This window comes from Phyllobates terribilis, unplaced genomic scaffold, assembly GCF_046119375.1.
Source record: "Phyllobates terribilis strain yellow unplaced genomic scaffold, ASM4611937v1 Scaffold_2__4_contigs__length_985480577, whole genome shotgun sequence".
NCBI classification, from domain to species: Eukaryota; Metazoa; Chordata; class Amphibia; order Anura; family Dendrobatidae; genus Phyllobates; species Phyllobates terribilis.
The window spans coordinates 293,694,993-293,720,203 of record NW_027362762.1 but is presented as its reverse complement, the minus strand read 5'-3'; the positions used below and the strand labels follow the sequence as shown (position 1 = coordinate 293,720,203).

General features: G+C 42.2%; 1 protein-coding gene across 1 annotated transcript in view; it reads left to right on the top strand.

The window, feature by feature from the left end:
- Nucleotides 1-24,694, top strand: part of SLC15A1 (solute carrier family 15 member 1) — a 90,257-nt gene extending 65,563 nt beyond the window's left edge. The window contains exons 18-23 of the mRNA XM_073664195.1: nucleotides 6,018-6,064; nucleotides 6,272-6,379; nucleotides 18,824-18,917; nucleotides 19,865-20,011; nucleotides 20,950-21,057; nucleotides 24,223-24,694. Of these exons, the coding sequence (XP_073520296.1) occupies nucleotides 6,018-6,064; nucleotides 6,272-6,379; nucleotides 18,824-18,917; nucleotides 19,865-20,011; nucleotides 20,950-21,057; nucleotides 24,223-24,423 (705 nt within the window). The 3' untranslated portion in view covers nucleotides 24,424-24,694. The remainder of the gene's footprint in view (nucleotides 1-6,017; nucleotides 6,065-6,271; nucleotides 6,380-18,823; nucleotides 18,918-19,864; nucleotides 20,012-20,949; nucleotides 21,058-24,222) is intronic.
- Nucleotides 24,695-25,211: the final 517 nt, after the last annotated feature.

The window sequence follows — 25,211 nt, the reverse complement described above, 5'->3', positions numbered from 1 at the left end:
TCCAGCAAACCCATTCTAGCATGCATAAGACTAGCATGCATAATTCTGGTAGGCCTATCCCAGTACTTTGTAAACATGGATTGGCTATTGTCATATAAAGGCCTTAAAGGGCCTTGGAGAGAATACTAGGGCATATTGGTAGCTGGAGGGGTGCAGTCTGAACAGTAGTGTGTCTAGTCATGCGCCATATCTCAAGTGCTGAAAAACATTCAGTGGGATCATTGGGTTGTGCTCCGGAATCTATTAACCTCTTGACAAAATCCGAGGTACATGTACGGTACAAGTCGAAAGCGGGTGTATTGAGTGGGCTCACAGGGTGAGCTCATCCCATACTTGGTAGGTAATGTCTGTGTGTTACAGCCAGGACCTGCCTCTAAGAATTCCGGGTGATGAGAGTGGAATTAACAGAACGCCGGCATGTGGCACGTCATTCTAAGTATCCATCAGCGTGCCCATGATGTGATCGTGTGGCACCCGTGCCTGTAGCACCACAAAATGCCTGTATGTGTGATATACTTTTATATGTATTGCCAGCTATGGTGAGGGCTGGTTTCTCTGCTGGGAAAACTGCATCCACACATTGTACCCGATCCCTTACTGGATGATTGTGCACTTTTGCCTGAAGCAGGAAGTGTGCATGATCCCTCAGGGGGGAGGAGGTGCTTCAGAAGAGAAGTGAATATGTGAGAAGTAGCAACATGCTCTCTTCAAGTACAAGCTGCATGAGGCAGGGTATCAGTCCCTAGAGCCACAGAGACTTCCAGAGTCCACGGTGAAATTGAGAGACTGTTCAATTGTCATATAATGAGCAGTGCTTTGCCCAGTAGCTGAGCAGCGCATAGAATCAGGGACACTGCTGCAAGAGAAAGTAAGTGTTTTCCATAGGATTCAAGCTGCCTGCTCGCTGGAAGAGATCACGGATCCAGTACCTGTCTATCCTGGATCCCTGGAGTCCAAGGAATCTTTTACCAGAGATATGATTAGCAGCAGGAAGGCTACATTACATCACAGCAGAGAAACCGAACCCTCACAGTGCAGGTTTGATAAAAACCCTGTGTGTGAGTTGTATGGAATCTTCTGGAACTGTTTGCAGAACTTCAGTAAAAGGTACAAACTGATTATTACCCTATCTAACGCTGATTATTCTCTGCTGCACCATTCCTGTTCCAACTCCCCTGGGAGCTAGCCCTGGTTGGGAAGGGTTAATCATCTGCCACTGTTCATCACCACTTAACTCCCAGGGGCCTTCATCCATACCAGGCCAAACATCCCATCTGGCGTCACAAACCTTTTAATTAACTTATTAAGACTGTCGCGCGCCCACGGTCGGACTTGGCCAGCACTCGGACTGCCATGCACAAGTACCGTGGCCGCGGCGGCACAAGTACCGTGGCCGCGGCGGCACAATTGCAAGTTGCTATGACAGCATGGGATGTGTTAAAGACCTTTGTGCTTGTCATTACGGAGTTCCCTTGAAACACTGCCTGTGGCTGGGCATCAAAGGAGACCGAGATGTTTACTATATGCAGCAATACTGTGGTATTGCTGTATATAGCACAAGCGATCAGACGATTGCAGCTTCCTTCAAAGTTCCCTAAGGGGACTAACAAGTACAGTGAAAAGTAAAAAAAAAGTTTTAAAAAATATGAAAAAAATTAAAAAAACAAAGTTCAACTCCCCCCATTTTTCCCTATTAAATATAAAGATAATAAAAAAATTAAAAAAATACACATATGTGGTATCACCAAATTCAGAAAAGTCTGATCTATCAAAATATAAACATTACTAAACTGATCGGTAAACACTGTGAACTAAAAATAATTAAAGAACGCCCAAAATGATGTTTTTTTTTGTCACTGCAATACCACAAAAGATGCAGTAACAAACGATCAAAATGTCATATCTATGCCAAATAAATTGGCTGCGCCATGAAAGTGTTACTGTTAAAATACATGAATGCATGCAGGTTCATAAATTTTCAGTAATAAAGCAAAGAGAGGGAAGTAGACTGCAAGCAAAATTGTCTTAACCATCCTCAGCTAAAGTTCTTCATAAAGGGATGATCTATCAGGGATGCAGCAGAGGTGGTGTCCTTTCCTTTTTTGACCTCTCTTAGGGCCACTTACAGAGGTCGGAGCTGTGACCTGAGCAGTGGTTGACACTAGAGCTGTGATCTGGGTAGTGGTTGTCACTGGTTCTGAGGTCTAAGAAGTAGTTCCATTAGGTGCAAGGATGGTATCCATGGCTTGTGCCCTGATCTAGGTCGTTAATCAGTTCAGTTACAGAGGTTTCATCTGCCATCAGCGCTGGCATTTGCACTTCTGCAGAAACTGGATTAGAGCAAGACATACTTGATGTGTGCTTAGAATTAGACCCACATGCCTCATCAAGTTTGTTATCCGATCTATAAATTCATAAAATATACATGAATGACTTCCAATTTTTAAATGATAGCCAATGTGTGAATACTTTGTACTTGCACTCTAAATGCATGACTGCAGACAAAAATTCAGCTGTTGCAGGTACATACTATATATTGTACATGTACATATTCAACACCCTCAGCATTTTCCTCCTTACACCTCTTGGTAACATCATCATCTTTAAAAAAAAAAGTAAAAAAAAAATTGGGTGACAAAAGGCACCCTTAACCATGGGGCAATTAACTAGCATGTACATTTAGTTATGGATGTCACCGAGGGGCCATTAAACAGTATATACATCTAGTTATGGGGCATAAAGTGGCATAAACGTGGTGCCAATAAACAGTGTATATATCTAGTTATGGCACATAAGGTGGCATAAACCGTGGGGACACTGAACATCATACATGGGGGACACATAATTTATGCTATCACATGTCTGATTATACTTACTGTGATGACACGAGGGTGTTCTCATCCGCTGGCCTGGCTTTCTTTAGAAAGACTGCATGGACGAGGGCTCATCCCACTAAACGCCCTCTCACTCCTTCCCCATGGGTAGAATACTACTTAGACAACATAGTATGAGGTTAACACAGTGTGGCAATACTTTAATGAACCACCAACAGACAATCACATACAGTACAGTCCTCTGGGAATTAAAACATCTGCAACTTTGGGGCTTCCAGGGCCAACTACCCTGACCAGTGGTACCCCGCTTTTGGTGGGCACCCACAGATTGGAGGTAGTGGCACCCTTAGGAAGCTGACAGAATACATTGATGTATGTGGCCAGGTGACTTGATTGTCCCGACCTGGGTTCTGCAAATGTCTTTTGAGGGTTTAGTGATGGTCAATGGAGCAGATCTGTATTCCTTCAGTTGGTGCCATGGTTCCCTGGCTGCTGTTCTGTAAAGTCTCTGGAAACCGAGGCAGATCCTCCTTTTATAGTTCACAGCTCTTATTCAGGCATTTTTCCACTGGATTGGGGAGAGGTGGGAGGAGGTCATCTCTCATTGTTCCAGTGTTCATAGTTTGTCCTTCAATATTTGCAGAACAACAAGCTGCATGGACTAATACAATTGTTAGTCAGCAGGTATTCACCAAATTAACAATCATCGATTGTTCAGATATCCTGTGCCTTTGTTCCCCAAGAATAGCAGAACCATAAGCTGTAGGGGCTGATATAACAGGTAAACAGCAGCTATTCAACAATTCAACAAACATCAATTCAATCTACAACAAGAGTCAACGTTCAGACTCATATGAATAATAGCTCATCTCCCTGGACCTACTGAAAAAATACGTCTGCCATAATTAAGAAGAAATTCTGTGTCGTCACACTTACACATCAATATTTTTCAGAAGGTGTGCCCTTCTCATACTGAGGGTTGAGCATCTTACACATCTCCTCCCACGTGGCTTCCTTCTCATTTCTGTCACTGTGGACGGCCAGTCTATTATCCTAAAGTTCAGGCCTCTCCTCCACAAGAACAATAAGTCTCTAAACATTCATAGTGTGGGGCATTGCTGATAACAAAGTGCCGAAAAGCTCAGGAGCTCTCTGTAGCTTAAAATATCTGAATTTCCAGTTTGTAAAAATAGGATGTTATATTTACTGATCCATAAAAAATGCATATCACACAGATAGTAATCTGTATGTGACATATAATGGGTGAGTCTGATCCGGATCAAAGTAGTGCTTACTGCAATTTGTTACATGCAGACCATCGGACAAGTTGTAATGTTCATGTGAACTAGCACATACAGTGGGTACGGAAAGTATTCAGACCCCTTTAAATTTTTCACTCTTTGTTTCATTGCAGCCATTTGGTAAATTCTAAAAAGTTCATTTTTTTTTCTCAGTAAAGTACACTCTGCACCCCATCTTGACTGAAAAAAAAAACAGAAATGTCAAAATTTTCGCAAATTTATTAAAAAATAAAAACTGAAATATCACATGGTCATAAGTATTCAGACCCTTTGCTCAGACACTCATATTTAAGTCACATGCTGTCCATTTGCTTGTGATCCTCCTTGAGATGGTTCTACTCCATCATTGAAGTCCAGCTGTGTTTAATTAAACTGATAGGACTTGATTTGGAAAGGCACACACCTGTCTGTATAAGACCTCGCAGCTCACAATGCATGTCAGACTAAATGAGAATCATGAGCTCAAAGGAACTGCCCAAGGAGCTCAGAGACAGAATTGTGGCAAGGTACAGATCTGGCCAAGGTTACAAAAGAATATCTGCATTACTCAAGGTTCCTAAGAGCACAGTGGCCTCCATAATCCTTAAATGGAAGAAGTTTGGGACCACCAGAAGTCTTCCAAGACCTGGCCATCCAGCCAAACTGAGCAATCGTGGCAGAAGAGCCTTGGTGAGAAAAGTAAATAAGAACACAAAGATTACTGTGGCTGAGCTCCAGAGATGCAGTAGGGAGATGGGAGAAAGTTCCACAAAGTCAACTATCACTGCAGCCCTCCACCAGTCGGGCCTTTATGGCAGAGTGGCCCAACGGAAGCCTCTCCTCAGTGCAAGACATATGAAAGTCTGCATAGAGTTTGCTCAAAAACACATGAAGAACTCCAAGACTATGAGAAATAAGATTCTCTGGTCTGATGAGACGAAGATAGAACTTTTTGGAGATAATTCTAAGCGGTATGTGTGGAGAAAACCAGGCACTGCTCATCACCTTCCCAATGCAATCCCAACAGTGAAACATGGTGGTGGCAGCATCATGCTATGGGAATGTTTTTCAGCTGCAGGGACAGGACGACTGGTTGCAATTGAAGGAAACATGAATGCGGCCAAGTACAGAGATATCGTGGATGAAAACCTCTTCAAGAGTGCTCTGGACCTCAGACTTGGCCGAAGGTTCAACTTCCAACAAGACAATGACCCTAAGCACACAGCTAAAATAACAAAGGAGTGGCTTCAGAACAACTCTGTGACCATTCTTGACTGGCCCAGCACGAGTCCTGACCTAAACCCAATTGAGCATCTCTGGAGGGACTTGAAAATGGCTGTCCACCAACGTTCACCATCTAACCTGACGGAACTGGGGAGGATCTGCAAGGAAGAATGGCAGAGGATCCCCAAATCCAGGTGTGAAAAACTTGTTGCATCATTCCCAAGAAGACTCATGGCTGTACTAGCTCAAAAGGGTGCTTCTATTCAATATTGAGCAAAGGGTCTGAATACTTATGACCATGTGATATTTCAGTTTTTCTTTTTTAATAAAATTGTGAAAATTTTCTACATTTCTGTTTTTTTTTTTCAGTCAAGATGGGGTGCAGAGTGTACTTTAATGAGAAAAAAATGAACTTTTTGGAATTTACCAAATGGCTGCAATGAAACAAAGAGTGAAAAATGTAAAGGGGTCTGAATACTTTCCGTACTCACTGTAGACTAGCACAGGTCGCTGCACTGGTACTGCACTGGTAGTGCATAGTGGTGGCTTCCATTACAGTATACACTAATGGAGTGTGAATCAGTGTATTTTATCTGTAATTTCATTCTTTTATAATTTGGCTATTAAATTGTCCTATGTCTTTATAACATGAAAACAGTGAACTAATGTCTTTTTTTAGAGTCAAGATATAACCAGGAAACCAGAACAAGGAAGCAATGCGATCAAGTATGTTTTATCTAACATAATTCCTCTCTGCACCTAATTACACAATCCAGTTCCTTTACCTGGAACATGTAGTACTGATTACAATTTTTGCGAGGTAATTCCAAATAATTCCTGAATAATGATGAATAATATGCTATGAGGCTGTGTGTGTGTCTGTATAGACAAAGGCTAATGCTTAAATATTTTCTTCATAATTTATTGTTTTAGATTTATAAATGGTCTACAGGAAACTATAATGGTAAAGGTGAATAAAGACATTGTTGGTGACATTCAGCCATTCAGCTTCTCAAGTTATACCATGCAGTCCCTGGGAGTGTAAGTGTTTTCCTTATTTTACCTTAAATTGAAAGGAAGCTTATAATGGTAGAATGAGTAAGGGTTATTCCTTGGGGTATAGTGACCCAGTGATAGTCTAGTGACCAAGTGAAGCAATGATTCGTTGGTTAAATTTCAATCCATATGGAACAGTGGTTTAGTCTTAGTCTCTAATGATCTTCCCTGATTATTACTAGTTTTGACTTCCATCCCAAGTCGAAGATATAAGCCTAATTTCATCCTGCCATTTTGCGCAAGTATCTGACTCTCTATTTGCTCTGATGGGAAAAAAGCACTAAGGGCCCCATTCATCAAAGCTTTTTCGCCAATATTCTAATGTAAAAAACTTTGGAAAGTCTCATAATTTTGGAGCAACTGGCAGCTGTCAAAAGTTATGCGACTTTTGGCGTTATCACGCCATTTTCGCCCAGCTACAACAAAGTTGGCAGAGCTGGGACAGGACTAGGGCAAGTCAACCGCAGATTGCCAAATTCAAGATAAGTGACAAACATGAAGACGCGTGTGCCTCTTGATGAATCGGGAGCATCTGATTCCAGCCCATCTTTTCATCAAGACCGGTCTTGATGTATCAGGCCCTAAGACTATATAGAAATGTTTCTCTCCAATGCCTTAAAAGGAATCTTTCCCCAGGTTTTTGCAACCTTATCTGAGAGCAGTATGATGTAGGGGCAGAGAACCTGATTCCAGTGATCTATCACTTACTGGGCTGCTTGCTGCAGTTTTGATAAAATCAGTTTTATTCACTGCTATATACAGTTTTCTGAATGCTGACCTCTATAACCCCGCTCACATCACTAATTGTCAACTTTGTGTACACTACATAGGCAGAAAGCTGCCAATGAATAGTAGGGGCAAGATTATACTGAGCTCATGAATATGGAAGACTACACGGCAGTTTACTAGACCTTTAGTGATAATCTCCTGCTGATAAAACGCTGATTTATCAAAACCTCAGCAAGCAGTCCAGTAAGTGACACATGGCTGGAATCATCTCTGTCTCTACATTGTGGTGCTCTCAAATTAGGTGGCAAAATCATGGTGACAGATTCTCTCTAAAAAAAATTGTACAGCACTAAGAAATTGAAGTAAACAATATCAGATTGGTGACTGTAGGGCAACTGATATTCAGATATTTCCAGGTCCCATGGCAGCTTAAAGTATACAGGGTAGTGGCGGGTAGTGGCTATTCTCGGGTACTGCAGCTCAGCTCCTATTCAACTCAACTGACCTGATATTGATCATCTATCCTAAAGATAGGTAGTGAATACCTTAGTCACGGATAACTCTTTAACCATGTAAGGCAACTGATCTTGGCTTTAACCATACCTCCCAACTTTTGAAGAGCAGAAAGAGGGACAAATTGGCAAATTTTTGCCATGTCCCTGGCCACACCCCATTCCATGCCAATTTACCATCGTCTTTCTACACTGGCGGGAGGAGTTGTCAGAGGGAAGCTGGTGGTGAGGAAAATTCAGCAGAGACTGCAGGGTGCAGACCCAAATCCAGGACGGTCCTCTGTATACAGGACAGTTGGGACTAGAGATGAGCGGATGGATTCCCGGTTCTCTGGTCCAGCGTCCAGATCAGTGTTACCTGGCGGCTGGACTGGAGGCCGCGAGTCTCTTATCTTCTGGGGCAGGGCGACGTCATCTGTGCGTCCTGCAGATGTCTGCACCAAACTACACAAGAACAATCTTCTCCCATTTATTTGATGCGTTTTGGTGCAGATGTGAAGCCGTGTTTTTTAAGGTGCTTTTTATAGTGCAGAAAAGTTTTGATTTTGAAGACGCTGCTGAACTCTGCGGTAGTGATGAGCAAGCGTGTATTGTTAACCCTTTTGGCAAGCACGTTCGGGTGCTCGCCCAGTATTTTCGGCGTGCTCGGTATATATGTTAGTGACGCCGCTGCTGCATGTGTCACAGCTGTCTAACAGCCGCGACACATGCAGCCGCTGCGGCTCAAACGTAGATGCTGAGCACGCCGAAAATACTCTGCGAGCACCCGAGCGTGCTTGCCGAAAGGGTTAACAATACACGCTCGCTCCTCACTACTCTGCGGTTTTGAAGCATTTCTCTCTATAAGCTTGTTCTGAAAAAAAACGCATGAAGAAAAAAAACGCTGCTGCATTTTCAAGCGCAGAATCAAAGCTTTTCTACACTATTAAAAAGCGTTAAAAACTCTGCTTCATATCTGCCCCAAAATCGCATCAAATAAGCTGTAAAATGCGTAAAAGAAACACTGCAAACACACAATAGTCCTAGAAGATTGTTATTGCGTTGTGTGGTGCAAATATCTGCAGAAAGAACGCAGCATTTACGCTACGTGTGAATACGGAGTCAGCATTACAGTTTTATTACATTTTTATGGGTTTAATAGAGAAAAATATCAATTACACCATTTTTTTAACGTCATTTACCGATCCCCATAAATAATCTGATCGCTGTGTTCTGCGGGTCGTTACGATGTTATGTGCTGATTTGTGATGTTCATTATTTTTTACAAAAAGCATTAAAAATGACTATTTTTTTCATTATCAAATGTTTTTCTTTTTTATTTTATAGGCTGAAAAAATCTCTTATTCTGCTGTGTACAATGTATGTATAAAAATACATTCATTCTATACAGCTGTGTATTTCTATCAGCCTAGTCAAAGTCTGCAGTACAGATCAGGTAGACAGAATTCTAGCAATGATTTTATTACAGTTTGTGGCTCTGCAGGTTAAGTGTCTGTGTCAGGTATGTGCAAATATGACGTCATCTGCTCATGTCACCTCTCAATGAAACAATCATCAGTGCCAAAGAAGCACTTTAAATTTAAGTCGAGATTCACTTAACTTGTTTTCACATGAGAACTCCTTTATCACCTATTCACAGGATAGGTGATAACTTGTTGATAAGTGAGGGTCCAACTACTGGAACTAGCACCTGTTATGATAGTCTAGCAACTCATTCGGGAAAATAGGTAACACACTAAAAACTGGAACTGACCCTGCCAATTCCTCTACAGACTAGAGATCCTGACCCCAAAGTCCCTAGTGGCTCCTATGTGAGCTAACCGCAGACTAGACAATGGCAACTCAGACATATGCTGCCTGAAAGGTCGTCAAGCACTTCACGTTCTACCTAAAGAACCGGAGGGCAGAGCAGAGTGCAAATTACCTACAGAAGGAAAAGTGTGCTAAAATAGAAAGAGAGATCCCAGAGTGAGTAAAATAAACCACGAAATACAAAATAATATGCCGCCTACTTCCTAAAAAAAAGCGGAAGATAGATGCATGGTAAAGAACATAAGCAGCAGAGAGATAAATCCTAGCTGGTCATTCACTGTCTGACTTTAACTACAGCAGTATGGCTGGACATCAAAATCAGAATATCACCAGCAGGAAATACCAGCAGGGGGAAAGTATATAAAGCCACACCCGAAAGGTGATAGGGCAGACAAATGAGTAAATGAAAGCACCTGTTACACTAAAAAGACTGAAGAAAGGATAACAGAAACTGAACACCTGGAGAAAAGGTGTATCTGCTGTGGCTCGGCGGACCAAGAAGCTGACCACAAAGCGGAGTTACAAGGGTTTGAACCCAGACGCATGACAGTACCAATCAGCAGAACTGGGAACTTTTATCCCCATTGCAATGAAGCAACAGTGCTCATGTGCGGTCTGTGCTCCATTCATTCTCTAAGGCACTGCGCTCTGAAAGGAGCAGAGGTCACACATCCTATCTGCTGCTTTATTTTGTAACTTGGATAAAAGTGTCCCATCACGGATACAAATTCTCATTCAGTGCTGGTCCTAGCGCTCAAACTCCCACTGATCAATAAGTTATTCCCCATCCTGCAGATACATGACAACTTGTTTCATAGGACAACCACTTTAACATCGTCATATACCATACGTTTTAAACTTCAAGCCATTAATGAAGCAGCTATTTTGGGCATTAAGGAAATTATGTCATTTTCTTCATTTATTATTACTGTGTTTAAATCAGTGGACATTGCCATTTGAGGATTTTTTTCCAGAGCGATTCTTGATAGAAATATCAATTAAATAAATATCCTCACAACTTCTATGACCCCACATTAATGCCACCACTACCCTGGTATATCTTTTAAGGGTACACTGAAACTAGAAATTAATCATAATAGTTTGTTAGTCTGTTACTCCAGACAAGAGAGTGAGGTGGAGATTGCTTTATATATTTCTCAGTTTTAACTGACATACAATGCTCAGCATAAATCAGACATTTGACTATAAAAGGGTTTTACTTAATAAAGAAAATCCCTTCCCGTTTCATGCTGTCTGCAATGGCACCACATGGAAGAGAAATGTCACAAGACCTGCGAAAGAAAATAATTTGTTTAGACAAGGAAAGTGAAGGCTACAAGAAGATCAGCAGAGCTTTGTCTGTCAGAATATAGTAGCAAAAGTAATACAAACATGTAACAAAGATTGAACTGCAACCATCTGACAGACGTCCAGATTGACAACGGAAGTTAACACCTAAACAGGAGCGTCTTCTGATGAGAAGAGTTGAAGCAAATTGACATGCAAGTTCATGCAGATAGCTAAAGAAGTAGAAAGCCAAACTGGGGAAAGTGTTTTCCCTGACACAATGTGTATACTGCAGTGGAATGGCATGGATGGATGCCGTCCATGAAGGAATCATCTCCTAAAGCCCTTTCACAGAAATATCTGCATACAACTTGTCAGGTCACATGCTGAAAAATATGAAGACTACTGGGACTCTTTACTCTGCAGTGATGAGCCTAAAATAAATGTTTTTGGAACTGATGGCTTCAAAACTGTATGGTGTTGCAAGGGTGAGGAGCACAAAAAAATGCATGGTATCTACAGGGGGAACATGGTGATTGCAGTGTACTTATGTGGGGCCGCAAGAGCGCTGCTGGTGTCAGGGAGCTACATTTCATTGATGGTTTCATGAATTCACAGTTGAACTGCTCAATATTGAAAGAGAAGATGCTACCATCACTCCATGTCCTTGGTAGACGTGACCTTTTCTAACATGACAATGATCCAAAACACATATCTAAGGCGGCTGTTGCATTTCTGAGGAAGAACAGGGTGAAAATGATTCAGTGGCCGAGTATGTCTCCTGATCTGAACATAATTGAACACCTATTAGGAATTCTTAAGAGGCAAGTTGAGCATCACTCTCCATCCAGCATTCAGGCTCTAAAAGAGGTTGTTTTTGAAGAATGGAAAAAGATAGATGTTGCAATGTGTTGCAAACTTCTTCATTCCATGCCTAGAAGACTTAGTGCTATCCTTAAAAATCATGGAGGTCATAAAAAATACTAGATGTAGTTGTTTTTGATGTAGGGTGTATTCATTTTTGCATTAACTAATTTGAGTGAAACTAAACATTTTGTAATGAAATTTATATTATTAACCTTACTTTCATGTTATGGGTAGATAAAATGTTCCATGAAACTCAGTCTTGTCAATTTGTTCTTGTGTTCAGTGAGATATTAATAAAAAATCTTACTTTTCAAAGGGGGCATACTCATTTATGCTGAGCACTGTGTGTGTGTGTATGTGATATACAGTTGTGCTGAAAATTTTACATACCCAGCAGAATTTTTCCTTTCTTGGCCTTGTTTCAGAGAATATGAATGATAACAAAAAAACGTTTTCTCCACTCATGGTTATTGGTTGGGTGAAGCTATTTATTGTCAAACGACTGTGTTTTCTCTTTTTAAATCTTAATGACAACAAAAAACATCCAAATTACCCTGATAAAAAGTTCACATACCCCAGTTCTTAATACCGTGTATTGCCCCCTCTAACATCAATGTCAGCTTGAAGTCTTTTGTGGTAGTTGTGGATGTTCTTGATTTTCTCAGATGGTAAAGCTGCCCATTCTTCTTGTCAAAAAGCACCAGTTCCTGTAAATTCCTGGGCTGTCTAGCATGAACTGCGAGCTTGAGATCTCCCCAGAGTGGCTCAATTATATTGAGGTCAGGAGACTGAGATGGCCACTCCAGAACCTTCAGTTTGTTGTACTGTAGCCAATGACAGGTCGACTTGGCATTGTGTTTTGGATTGTTGTCATGTTGGAACGTCCAAGTACGTTCCATGCGCAGCTTCCGGGCTGATGAGTGTAAATTTGTCTCCAGTATTTGCTGATAACGTGCTGCATTCATCTTTTCTTCAACTTTTACCAAGTTTCCTGTGCCTTTGCAGCTCACACATCCCCAAAACATTAGCGATCCACCTCCGTGCTTTACTGTAGGAATGGTGTTCCTTTTATCATAGGCCTTGTTGACCTCTCTCCAAATGTAACTTTATGGTTGTGGCCAAAAAGTTAAATTTTGGTCTCATCACTCCAAATTACCTTGTTCCAGAAGTTTTGAGGCTTGTCTCTGTGCTGTTTGGCGTATTGTAGGCGAGATACTTTGAGGCATTTGCGCAATAATGGCTTTCTTCTGGTGACTCGACCATGCAGCCCATTTTTCTTCAAGTGCCTCCTTATTGTGCATCTTGAAACAGCCACACCACTAGTTTTCAGAGAGTCCTGAATTTCAGCTGATGTTATTTGTGGGTTTTTCTTTGCATCTCGAACAATTTTTCTGGCAGTTGTTGCCGAAATCTTTGTTGGTCTACCAGACCGTTGTTTGTTTTTTACAGAGCCCCTGATTTTCCATTTGTTAATCACAGTTTGAACGCTGTTGACTGGCATTATCAATTCCTTGGATATTTTTTTGTATCCCTTTCCTGTGTTACACAGTTCAACTACTGTGGATCCATTGACAATTCTTTTGCTTTCCCCATGCCTCACTATCCAGAAACGTCAGTGGCTGGATGAAAGATGCAAGAGTCTGTCTGGATCTCAGAAACTCGCTCAGCTTTTATGCACACACACTGATTACAAGCAAATAGGTCACAGGTGAGGATGTTACCTTTAGTAGCCATTTAAACCCATTTGTGTCAAATTCCGTGCATGTTATCAGGCCAAAATCACCAGGGTATGTGAACTTTTGACCAGGGTCATTTGGATGTTTTTGGTTGTCATTAAGATTTAAAAAGAGAAAACACAGTAGTTTGACAATAAATGGCTTCACCCAACCAATAACCATGAGTGGAGAAAAAGTTTTTTGTTATCATTCATATTCTCTGAAACAAGGCTAAGAAAGGAAAAATTCTGCCGGGGTGTATAAACTTTTAAGCACAACTGTATATACAGTACAGACCAAAACTTTGGACACATCTTCTCATTTAAAGATTTTTCTGTATTTTCATAACTATGAAAATTGTACATTCACACTGAAGGCATCAAAACTATGAATTAACACATGTGGAATTATATACTTAACAAAAAAGTGTGAAACAACTGAAAATATGTCTTATATTCTAGGTTCTTCAAAGTAGCCACCTTTTTGCTTTGATGACTGTTTTGCACACTCTTGGCATTCTCTTGATGAGCTTCAAGAGGTAGTCACCGGAAATGGTTTTCACTTCACAGGTGTGCCCTGTCAGGTTTAATAAGTGGGATTTATTGCCTTATAAATGGGGTTGGGACCATCAGTTGTGTTGTGCAGAAGTCAGGTGGATATACAGCTGATAGTCCTACTGAATAGACTGTTCGAATTTGTCTTATGGCAAAAAAAAAGCAGCTAAGTAAAGAAAAACGAGTGGCCATCATTACTTTAAGAAATGAAGGTCAGTCAGTCTGAAAAATTGAGAAAACTTTGAAAGTCTCCCCAAGTGCAGTTGCAAAAACCATCAAGCGCTACAAAGAAACTGGCTCACATGAGGACCGCCCCAGGAAAGGAAGACCAAGAGTCACCTCTGCTTCTGAGGATAAGTTTATCCGAGTCACCAGCCTCAGAACTCGCAGGTTAACAGGAGCTCAGATTAGAGACCAGGTCAATGCCACACAGAGTTCTAGCAGCAGACACATCTCTTCAACAACTATTAAGAGGAGACTTTGTGCAGTAGGCCTTCATGGTAAAATAGCTGCTAGGAAACCACTGCTAAGGACAGGCAACAAGCAGAAGAGACTTGTTTGGGCTAAAGAACAAAAGGAATGGACATTAGACTAGTTGAAATCTGTGCTTTGGTCTGATGAGTCCAAATTTGAGATCTTTGGTTCCAACCACCGTGTCTTTGTGCGACGCAGAAAAGGTGAACGGATGGACTCTACATGCCTGGTTCCCACCGTGAAGCACGGAGAAGGAGGTGTGATGGTGTGGGGGTGCTTTGCTGGTGACACTGTTGGGGATTTATTGAAAATTGAAGGCATACTGACCGAGCATGGCTACCACAGCATCTTGCAGCGGCATGCTATTCCATCCGGTTTGCGTTTAGTTGGACCATCATTTATCTTTCAACAGGACAATGACCTCAAACACTCCTACAGGCTGTGTAAGGGCTATTTGACCAAGAAGTAGAGTGATGGGGTGCTACGCCAGATGACCTGGCCTCCACAGTCACCAGACGCGAACCCAATCGAGATGGTTTGGGGTGAGCTGGACCGCAGAATAAAGGCAAAAGGGCCAACAAGTGCTAAGCATCTCTGGGAACTCCTTCAAGATTGTTGGAAGACCATTTCCGGTGACTACCTCTTGAAGCTCATCAAGAGAATGCCAAGAGTGTGCAAAGCAGTCATCAAAGCAAAAGGTGGCTACTTTGAAGTACCTAGAATATAAGACATATTTTCAGTTGTTTCACACTTTTTTGTTAAGTATATAATTCCACATGTGTTAATTCATAGTTTTGATGCCTTCAGTGTGAATGTACAATTTTCATAGTCATGAAAATACAGAAAAATCTTTAAATGAGAAGGTGTGTCCAAACTTTTGGTCTGTACTGTATATATAATGTATAATTTTGTTATATCCATGTCTGAACATATTGCTGCAACCCCTGCCCTGATCACTAGGCGGCACTACACTATTACCCTGGTTACTGCTTTAGACTGTTTAGCTTTTAGACTGCTGAGACTAGATCTCCCTTTCCTGTCCATCTGTGTTAGCTAATTATATACATCTCTAGCTGCCAGTTATTTAGTTAGTTCAGCTGGACCTGGTCATGCTGATCCTGTGAGTTATTTTGTATATCCTGTATTCTGACCTTGGCTTGTATTTTGACCACTGCTTGCCTTCTGATTTTGTCCCTGACATGACTTCTTGGTTTTGACTCTGCGTGATGACTCCTCTTGCCTCTGGTTCACTCCTTCAGCCACAGCCCTTCCGTGGGAGAAATCTAGTGGACCCCATTGTAAGACCAGATCCCTGTATGAGGGTTAAAGGGTGAAGGTCGGGATTCCTAATGCGTTTTGGCATTGATTCTACCAAGTTTTGGCATAAATTCTTCAATTCTTCATCATGGAACCACACTTGTATGGCACTGTTTATCATGCGTTCTTTGGTTGCACAGTCCATTTTGCCAAGACGTCTCTTCACAATGCTCCACAAATTTTCTATAGGATTTAAGTCTGGTGAATTGCCAGGCCAGTCCAGCACTTTTACTTTATTTTCTTCCAGGAATTTCTTCACACACTTGGAATTGTGGCATGGAGAAAAAGTACACTAAACCACTCCTCACAGAAACAAGCTCTCAACTGAAGCTGAGGGGGCAGCTAGATGTTATTTTCTGACTAAAACCAGTCAAACCACATTTTGTTACTCACGGTTGTACACTCACACCTGTTCAAAAAAGTTAAAACTGGTTTGAATCACTGACTGATAACCAGCTTACGATTTTACTTAAAAAATGCTTTGTCCCAATTAATTTGCACAGCACTGTATATAGTGAGTAGCTTATTTTTATTATTTTGTCAGTCAGTACTCCCCTACTATATATAAGGGAGCTGTGTGTGCCCCATACTGTATATGGGGGTTCTGATAGGGCCCCATAATATATATAGGGAGATATGGGGGCCAACATACTGTGTAGAGGTGGCTATGGAGGCCATCATAGTGTCTATAGGGGAGGCTGTGGGCATCAAACTTTGCACGGGTCGCTATGGGTTCATTATACTGTGCTTGTAAGAGGAAATTCACTGTGAGGATATCATAATGCATGTGAAGGGGGAGAGGGGGGATTTTTTGGCGCATCCTACTCAAAGGGAGTCATGAAAGGGTTATCATACTAGGTGAAAACACTAAGGGGCTTCTCTTGGAAAATGATATTTATAACTTATCCCTCAGATAGGTCATCAATATTGGATTGGTAAGGGTTTGACACACAGCACCCCTGTCAATCGACTGTATTAGCCTTGGCACTGGCCGGATGTAAACATTTATGGAGCTATACTGCACAGCTGTCTCTAATGTGTCATTTTGCATTATCATTAAAGGGGTTTTCCAGGCTAGGGCTAATGTTCTTCAGGTATTGTACCAGACCAAATTGTAACAGTGTGTGACGCGCCCCCTGGGCCGTGTGTGTAGGGGAATCCCCGGAGCCGGGTCTCTGTGTAATGCTGGGGGTTTGTAGTGTCCGTGGCGGCGACCCGGTCCCGTGGCTCAGGGTGGTCAAACCAGTGACGGATCTGTTTACTTGGTTTTTAATGTTTAAGTGTCCGACTACGCCACCCGTGGATTGCGGTCACTGAGAACCGCCGCTGCGGGACAGACCGCTGAGGCTGATGTTGTGTGCGCAGCAGAGGGTAGTATAACTCCCCACGGGAGGAGTATAGCCTCAGGGCAGTGAGCGCAGATGGTGGGGGTGATGGTGCGCGGGAGCAACAGTAATGACTCAGAGTCCAGTGATGCAGTCCAGGGTCTTTACTCACAGTTTTACACTCCAAGCCACTTCTGCAGGTAATGGCTGCCCACGTCGTGCTGCTGTGCTCACCAGGTGAGGGGCTCGGCCTACTCCCAGGTACCTTTGGAATGCTTTTCAGGACCCCCTTCGTGTGTCCTTTCTCTGGCCTGTCGTACCCCACAATTGACCACGTTTCTGTCCAGCTGCCTCGGGCCTTGGCGGGCAAACGTATGTTCCGTTTCCCTGGGTCCTATGTGGTGCCTTCCTAAAGGGTGTAGTGAGGGGCTGTGCACGTACAATGCCACTGCCTCCGGTTACTAGCTGAGGGTAGTTGCTCTCCTCCACTAGATGAGGGATCCGGTTCCCTTTCTTGGCCTGACCCCCGTACTCTGGTAGCGGCAGGCGTGCGGTGGCGGCTGGCCGGTCCGCACCCCTGGGGTCCCTTCAGTCTTCTCCTAGAGCTTCTTCCGTTCTTCTCCCTTCCTTCCTTCTCTTCGAGGCCCAGGCCTTAAGACTTGGCCTGCCTGCGGAGCAGAGCCCATGCAGAGCCCCTGCTCCCAGCCTCCTTCTCTCTCTGCTCTCTCTTTCTACTTCTCTGACTCTAAGATGGTGCCCACCATATATACTCTTCTATACAGTGCACCCGGGATCTACTCTCCCCACCCACAAACTACCGGGTTCCCCCTTTCTAGGTGTTCCCTCCCCCCACTCCAGCCAGGGACAGGGACAGTTGTGCTCACACCCGGGAGCATTGTCGCCCTGTCCCCAGGAAATGTGGTGTAGTGCATGTGGGTGTTAGGGTCCTGAGCCATACTCCATCCTTACCTGGAAGTGAGATATCACAACTCTGGGTGAGATGCAATACCTCTGTAGCGAACGAACCCTCGGGGCGCTACATGTGTAGTATGCGCTCTGTTAAGGTTTGGCTCTGCTTGCTAGTTAGTCATCACATGAACGCTCATATGCAACTTGCATACTGTCATATGCCAACTATCTTCTTTCTGCTTCTCTCAATGCTTTAACATTAGCATTTAGACAAACAGGAAGATTAGATAGTTGACACGTGACTACAAGTATGCAAATTGCATATGAATAATCATGTGATGACCGATAGAACCAAAATTTTATAGCAACTCTGTAAGATACAGTGCTTGAAAAAAATTTATCCTGGGCCGAAAAAAAACTTTAATGATAATGCATTGGTTTGGTATAGATAGGTGAGCCATCAGAATCAAGTCCTCTGTTGGGCCCAATTTTCCCTAATCTGACACTCCGGATGGCCCTGGCAGTTGCCCAGTTTGCCCTACCCAAATACCGGTCCTGCTCATTGGTAGTGAAAGTAAGTTCTGAAATAGTAATTACATTCTTGGAATCTGTGTCTCTTTAGGTATCCTCTCATTATATACAATAGTTTAGCTTTGTTTTCTATGGTGGCAGATTACCTTTAAATAGAAAAAGACCACATATAGCACATTAGGATCATATAAGCATCAGAACCAATTCATGGCCAAAGCAAATAGTAGAATACAGAAGCATATATTTTGTGAGTCAGTATTAAATAATAGTGTCTTATTGTCTCCACATGGTCTGGCTCTATGCCTAAGTTACTGCCCTTAAACACATTGACATACAGTATTACTATATATACTATAATGATGTGCACACTTCCATTCTCTTGTTTGATCTTCTACAGGAAAACAATACAAGGTTTTACACAAACTAGAAATTGTTCTCTGCCATCAATGAAATTCGGATTTGGAAGCTCTTATACAGTAATCATTAAGGAGGTAAGTAGCAGCAGAAGACAAATGCTATCTACACCCTAAAGGAATTTAATTACACCCTCTTTTCACTAATATTTTATACAGTAGGGAAATGTTAAAAAATAGTAAGTGAAGTAGCACATAAATGGATGTATAGGAAAGTGGAAAATCTCAAGTTATTTATCTCTCTTGAAAAATGAGAATATTTTGGGGCATAAAATGTATCAGCTGTTGCTTAAATGAAACATATACTAAATAACTGAGAAAAGGTCAGTACACCCGTATGTCATCCACATGTCTGGTCCCAAGCACAGGATAGGAGGAGCTCAGAAGCACAAACCGATTCTCCAGGATTCAGAGAAATTAAAGTGAACATGTGACGTGAAAAAACGCTATCAACCTGGAGATATGGGGTTAGTCTGTAGGTTAATAGCATTCTGAACCAGTCCGTTGCCAGCACTTAGACCCCCGCTGCTGGGAGGAAATTAACTTTATTCCTCTCGGTACCTTTCGGGCTTCAGTCACAGAGGTGGTGCCGGCATGGTTTCACTAACTGCGCCCCTGACACTGACTGACAGCCGGGTCAAGTGCTGATTTGCTGTCAGTCAGTGCTGGGGGCACAGTGACAGCAGTCGCTCTCTATACACAGAGCAGAGACTGAACCCGAGCTGGTGCCACCCTTGTGTCTGAACGCCGAACACTACCGGGAGGAATAAAGTTAATTTCTTTCCTGCAGAGGTGGTCTAAGTGCCGGCGCCGGGCAAGTTCAGAACGCTATTAACTTGCAAATTAACCCCATATCTGCAGTTTCCCTTTAGAAAAGCTTTTGCTGGACTTCTCCAGTATCTGAGTGGAAGAGCAACATTTCTCTTGAATGTCTTTCCCTAAAAAAAAGCCCTTTCTTAACTTGAGAGGTGCCAGTGAAGCTAACTAAAATAATAGTAATTGTTCATTGTCTTATGATTTTACAGTGTTCATCAACATCAATGTCGGTTGAGTACATCCAGGACATTCAAGCCAACACAGTCCACATGGCCCTACAGATTCCTCAGTTTTTCCTCCTTACTGCCGGGGAGGTCGTGTTCTCCGTTACAGGGTTGGAGTTCTCTTATTCTCAAGTGGGTAGACAATAGTTGTGAAATGTCTGTCTAAATGAAGATACTGTAACCTCCTTTAAGATGCAAATTTTGACCCCCTATGTCTCTAAATAGGGAGATAGAGCATATACTTCATGGAGCTATAAACATTTAAAGGAAATCTGTCACCAGGTTTTTGCCACCTAATGTGAAAGCAGCAAAGTATAGAGACAAAGACTCTAATTTCAGCGAGAACTGCTAGATATACAGCAGATAAAAAAGGAATTTCATAAAAACAGCAGCAAGCATCCCACTAAGTGATACATTGTTGGAATTCAGGTCTCTGCCCCTACATTATGCTGTTCTCAGATGGTTGTGCAAAATCCTGGTGACAGATTCCCTTTAAAAATGATAGGTGTTTGAATATTATGTCTATGTAGTTTCATGTAAAATTTGATTGTATTGCTGCTGATCAATTTCTGAACTTTATTGGTGAATGACCAGCATTCTATGCATCAATCTTGATCAAAATCCCGTTGGAGTAAGACGTGAGAAATTTATTAGGAAGTACAAGTGCACCCCGGACCACCATTGTTCAGATCCACTTTTTAAAAAATTGTTGCATGCAATTAAAAAAAAAAAGTTAAAATTGCAAGTTATTGCACAATTATGATGTGCAAATATTTGCAACTTTTTTTATATAAGAAATCTGATGTCGAGAAAATGATGAATATCCACCAATACCTCAACTATAAAGGTTGTAGGATGAATAATAGTAACAACTGGGTGATAGGTCCTTTGAAAATAAAAGAATAGGTTTATAGACTATGAATGTTCCTAGTCTGAAAATAATACAGTTCATTCATTTCTAACCTATACTAGTTACATTGAGAATAGAATATATTGGCTATTATAAGCCTTATCTCAGCACTGAACTAATAATAGGGCTCTAGTGATGTTTTATCTCTAATTTCGGACAGGCTCCATCCAACATGAAATCTGTGCTACAAGCAGGATGGCTCCTGACAGTGGCTGTTGGTAATATTATTGTCCTTATTGTGGCCGGTGTCTCTGGTCTTGAAGAACAGGTAAAAGGCTTTGTTATTTTCATTTACATATAATTTAAAGGCAAATTAATAAATTAATATATAAAATACAGGTACATGACACTCATAAAGTTGCTTAATACACTTATTTGGTCTTTGAGAGGGGGTCCAATGCTGAAGTCTTATTTTGTATAGCTTTTAGATTGATTGGTTGCCTTCACATCTCTTGTTGAAAGTTGTACTTTGCAGGAAAACATATTTAGAAAGAACCTTGCCAGTTCTTATTCTAGTGATTAAAGGGGGCATCCATAAGACTTTCACAATCAGCCAACAATGGTTTATTAGAGTTATATGCTATCACTTAGGATGGTTGGGACAACCTTTTGCTTTATTGGGTTGCTCCTTGAAGAGAACCTATGATCTCTCCAAACGGTATTAACCTACCAATATGGGGTTAATCTGCAGGCTACATTGCTGTCCAGCCTCCTTAAATAAAAGTGCGGCTACTGGGAAGAAATTAACTTTACTCCTCCCGGTAGCTGCTGGCTTTCAGTCATAGAGGCATGCACAGAGCATCTTCTGTCACCGCTCATTATACTGTGTGTCCCGGCACTTTGGTTGACAGCTGGGTTTGCTGATCGGAGCTAGCTCTGGTCCTAGCACACACACACATCAGGAACTTAGCTGTGTATAACAGCCAGTTCCTGCTGTGGAAAGCACGGGCACAACTAACTGTACGTCGTATTGTGGGAAAGCACTTGCAATCTGGATGTACAGTTACATCATTTTAAGGGAAGGAGTTAAAGGGAATCTGTTCGTAATATTTGACCTAGCTAAACAAAAGCTAGTGCAGGATGTGGCAGTGTAGAAAATTAGACACTTATTTTGCCACTTTTTGTGATCTGTTGCACCGAAACTTGCATTTTATACATATGCAAATTATGTTCGCAACTGCACTGGCTTTTGCAGTGCTGGGATTCTCTTCGTTTCTCCTTGCCAGCGCCGTCCTCCGTTTCTTGATTGACAGTGGAGAGCAAAGGTAAGGTTATGCATCAGTCTTCATCCCAACCCTAACCGACCTTTTCAACCTGTCACTAACAACTGGTGTCTTCCCCTCATGCTTCAAACATGCCTCGATCACACCCATCCTCAAAAAGCCATCCCTTGACCCATCCTCTCTGACTAGCTATTGTCTACTACTGGAACAACACGTCCATTCTGAACTGTCCTCCCACCTTTCCTCCTGCTCCCTCTTTGACCGCACCACTCCACTGAAACTGCTCTGACTAAAGTCACCAACGACCTACTAACTGCCAAATCCAAGCGACATTACTCTGTCCTCCTCCTCCTGGACCTGTCATCTGCCTTTGACACAGTGGACTACTCCCTCTTACTACAGACTCTCTCATCTCTTGGCATCAAAGACTTGGCCCTAACTTGGATCGCCTCATATTTAACAGACAGAACATTCAAGTGTCTCCCACTCACACACCACCTCCACATCTTGCCCTCTATCTGTCGGTGTCCCCCAAGGTTCAGTCCTAGGACCTCTGCTCTTCTCAATTTACACCTTCGGCCTGGGACAGCTCATAGAGTCCCATTGCTTCCAGTATCACCTCTATGCTCATAACACACAGATCTACCTCTCTGGACCCGATATCTCCTCCCTGCTAACCAGAATCCCACAATGTCTGTCTGCTATTTCATCCTTCTTCTCTGACAGATTTCTAAAACTTAAACATGGATAAAACTGAATTCATCATCTTTCCACCATCTCACTCAACCCCCCCAACTGACCTATCCATCAAAGTCAATGGCTGCCCACTCTCCCCAGTCCCGCAGGCTTGCTGCCTCGGGGTAACCCTGAACTCTAATCTCTCCTTCAAACCACATATCCAAGCCCTTTCCACTTCCTGCCGACTCCAACTCAAAGATTTCTCCCGTATCCGCACATTCCTCAACCACGAATCTGCGAAAACACTAGTGCACGCCCTCATCATCTCCCGCCTCGACTACTGTAACCTCCTGCTCTGTGGTCTCCCCTCTAACACTCTCGCACCCCTCCAATCTATCCTAAACTCTGCTGCTCGACTAATCAACCTGTCCCCCCGCTATTCCCTGGCCTCTCCTCTCTGTCAATCCCTTCACTGGCTCCCCATTGCCCAGAGACTCCAGTTCAAAACCCTAACCATGGCATACAAAGCCATCCTGTCTCTTCCATATATCTGTGACCTAGTCTCCGATACTTACCTACACGCAACCTCCGATCCTCACAAGATCTCCTTCTCTACTCCCCTCTTATCTTCTCTTCCCACAATCGTATACAAGATTTCTCCCGTGCATCCTCCCTTACTCTGGAACTCTCTACCCCAACACATCAGACTCTCGCCTACCTTCAAACCTTCAAAATGAACCTGAAGACCCACCTCTTCTGACAAGCCTACAACTTGCAGTAACCCTCGCTTCACCATACCGCTGCACGACCAGCTCTACCCTCACCTACTGTATCCTCACCCATCCCCTGTAGATTGTGAGCCCTCGCGGGCAGGGTCCCCGCTCCTCCTGTACCAGTCGCCGACTTGTATTGTTCAAAATTTATTGTAATTGTTTGTGCTATGTATATCCCTTTCACATGTAAAGCACCATGGAATAAATGGCGCTATAACAATAATAATAATAATTAGAGACTCTGTCTCCATTGTGAATTAAGGAGAGGGGGTGGCACTCTCGGGGAGAAACTAAGAAGAGCCGAGCACAAACATAATTTGCATATGAATAAAATCCAAATTTCAGTGAACCAAACAGTGTGGAAGTAGGTATCCTCCTTGAAGGTTTTCGACTGCACTACATCTGCTTACCTAGGGGAAATGACAAATGCTACTGACAGATTTCCTTTAATAAATGTGTTGTATTTTTAGACTGTCTATTCTAAATTTACACCACCTGTTAGTTGGCTTACTTTGTGACACAAATTTGTGCCAAAATGTTGTTGTACTTTTGGCACATTTCAAGTCATGCCTTATTCTTGACACAGCCATTGTAGAGCAAGTCAGAAAATGTGTCTGAAACATTTAATGAATGTGGTAGAAGGCATGTAAGACAGTTTATTGATACAAATCATGGCAGAATTCTCCAGCATTTAGCTTAGTAAATCTACCCAATGTGTTTAACCTTTCCCTAATGTTCTCTTTCTCAATATTTCCACAGTGGGCAGAGTACATCCTCTTTGCTGCTCTGCTAGTGGCAGTATGCATCATATTTGCTATCATGGCCTATTTTTACACCTATGTCGACCCTGCAGTAATTGAGGCCCAGTTTGATTCTGATGGAAAGAAAAAGAAAGCGAAAGAAATAGAAGCAATGGGCTTTGACATTTCAGATGAACCTAAAGCACAAACCAAAATGTAACATGACTTTGTCCTTGATTTGTAAATACTGTACTTAAGCCTTCGAATACGTGGATGATGACCGGAGTGTGCCAGCCACCGACAAGCTCAGTTGATAAAAGGGAGAACTGAATTGGTTGTTATTACTCAGCCAATACAGCAAAACACCAAAAATGTGGAGATGGAAAGTCCAACTGCATAAACACCTTGTGAAAAATCTATTAATCGTGTTAAGATTGCTGTACAAAGGAGACAAATAAAACAAAGTTCTGTCTTTTCAATCACTAAAATAATATCTGGAAATTGTTGCTCCATATTTATTAACCCTTTACTTTTACAATGCCAAGATGTTTCAATTATAAACCTAAATGTTCCTATGAGGCTCAATGAATTGTCAAATATCCTAAAAATATGAAGCTTGTTCTGCTATAAAAAAAACATTGTGCTAATGAATGAACATATGCAGTAGCGCTGTAATAAGGTAATATGATTATGTATAAAGGTATTAAAATTTTTACATTAACTCTTCAATTTTTTTTGCCTGAACTCGGAATAACACTTAAACAGAACCTGTCAGCTGATACATGGTGCATGATCCACAGGCAGCATGTATCAGACACTGACTGTGCGATCTCAGCAAGGTATGATTGACTCTGAAATGCTGCGGTGTTTTAGAGAAAAACATATTTTAACCCCTTCCCGACATGCGCCGTTCCCTCAAAGAGCAGTATATATACAGCGCAGTGATCGCGCAGGCTCATGCTCATCACATGTGGGTGTTAGCTCTATATGAGAGCTGACACCCCGCAG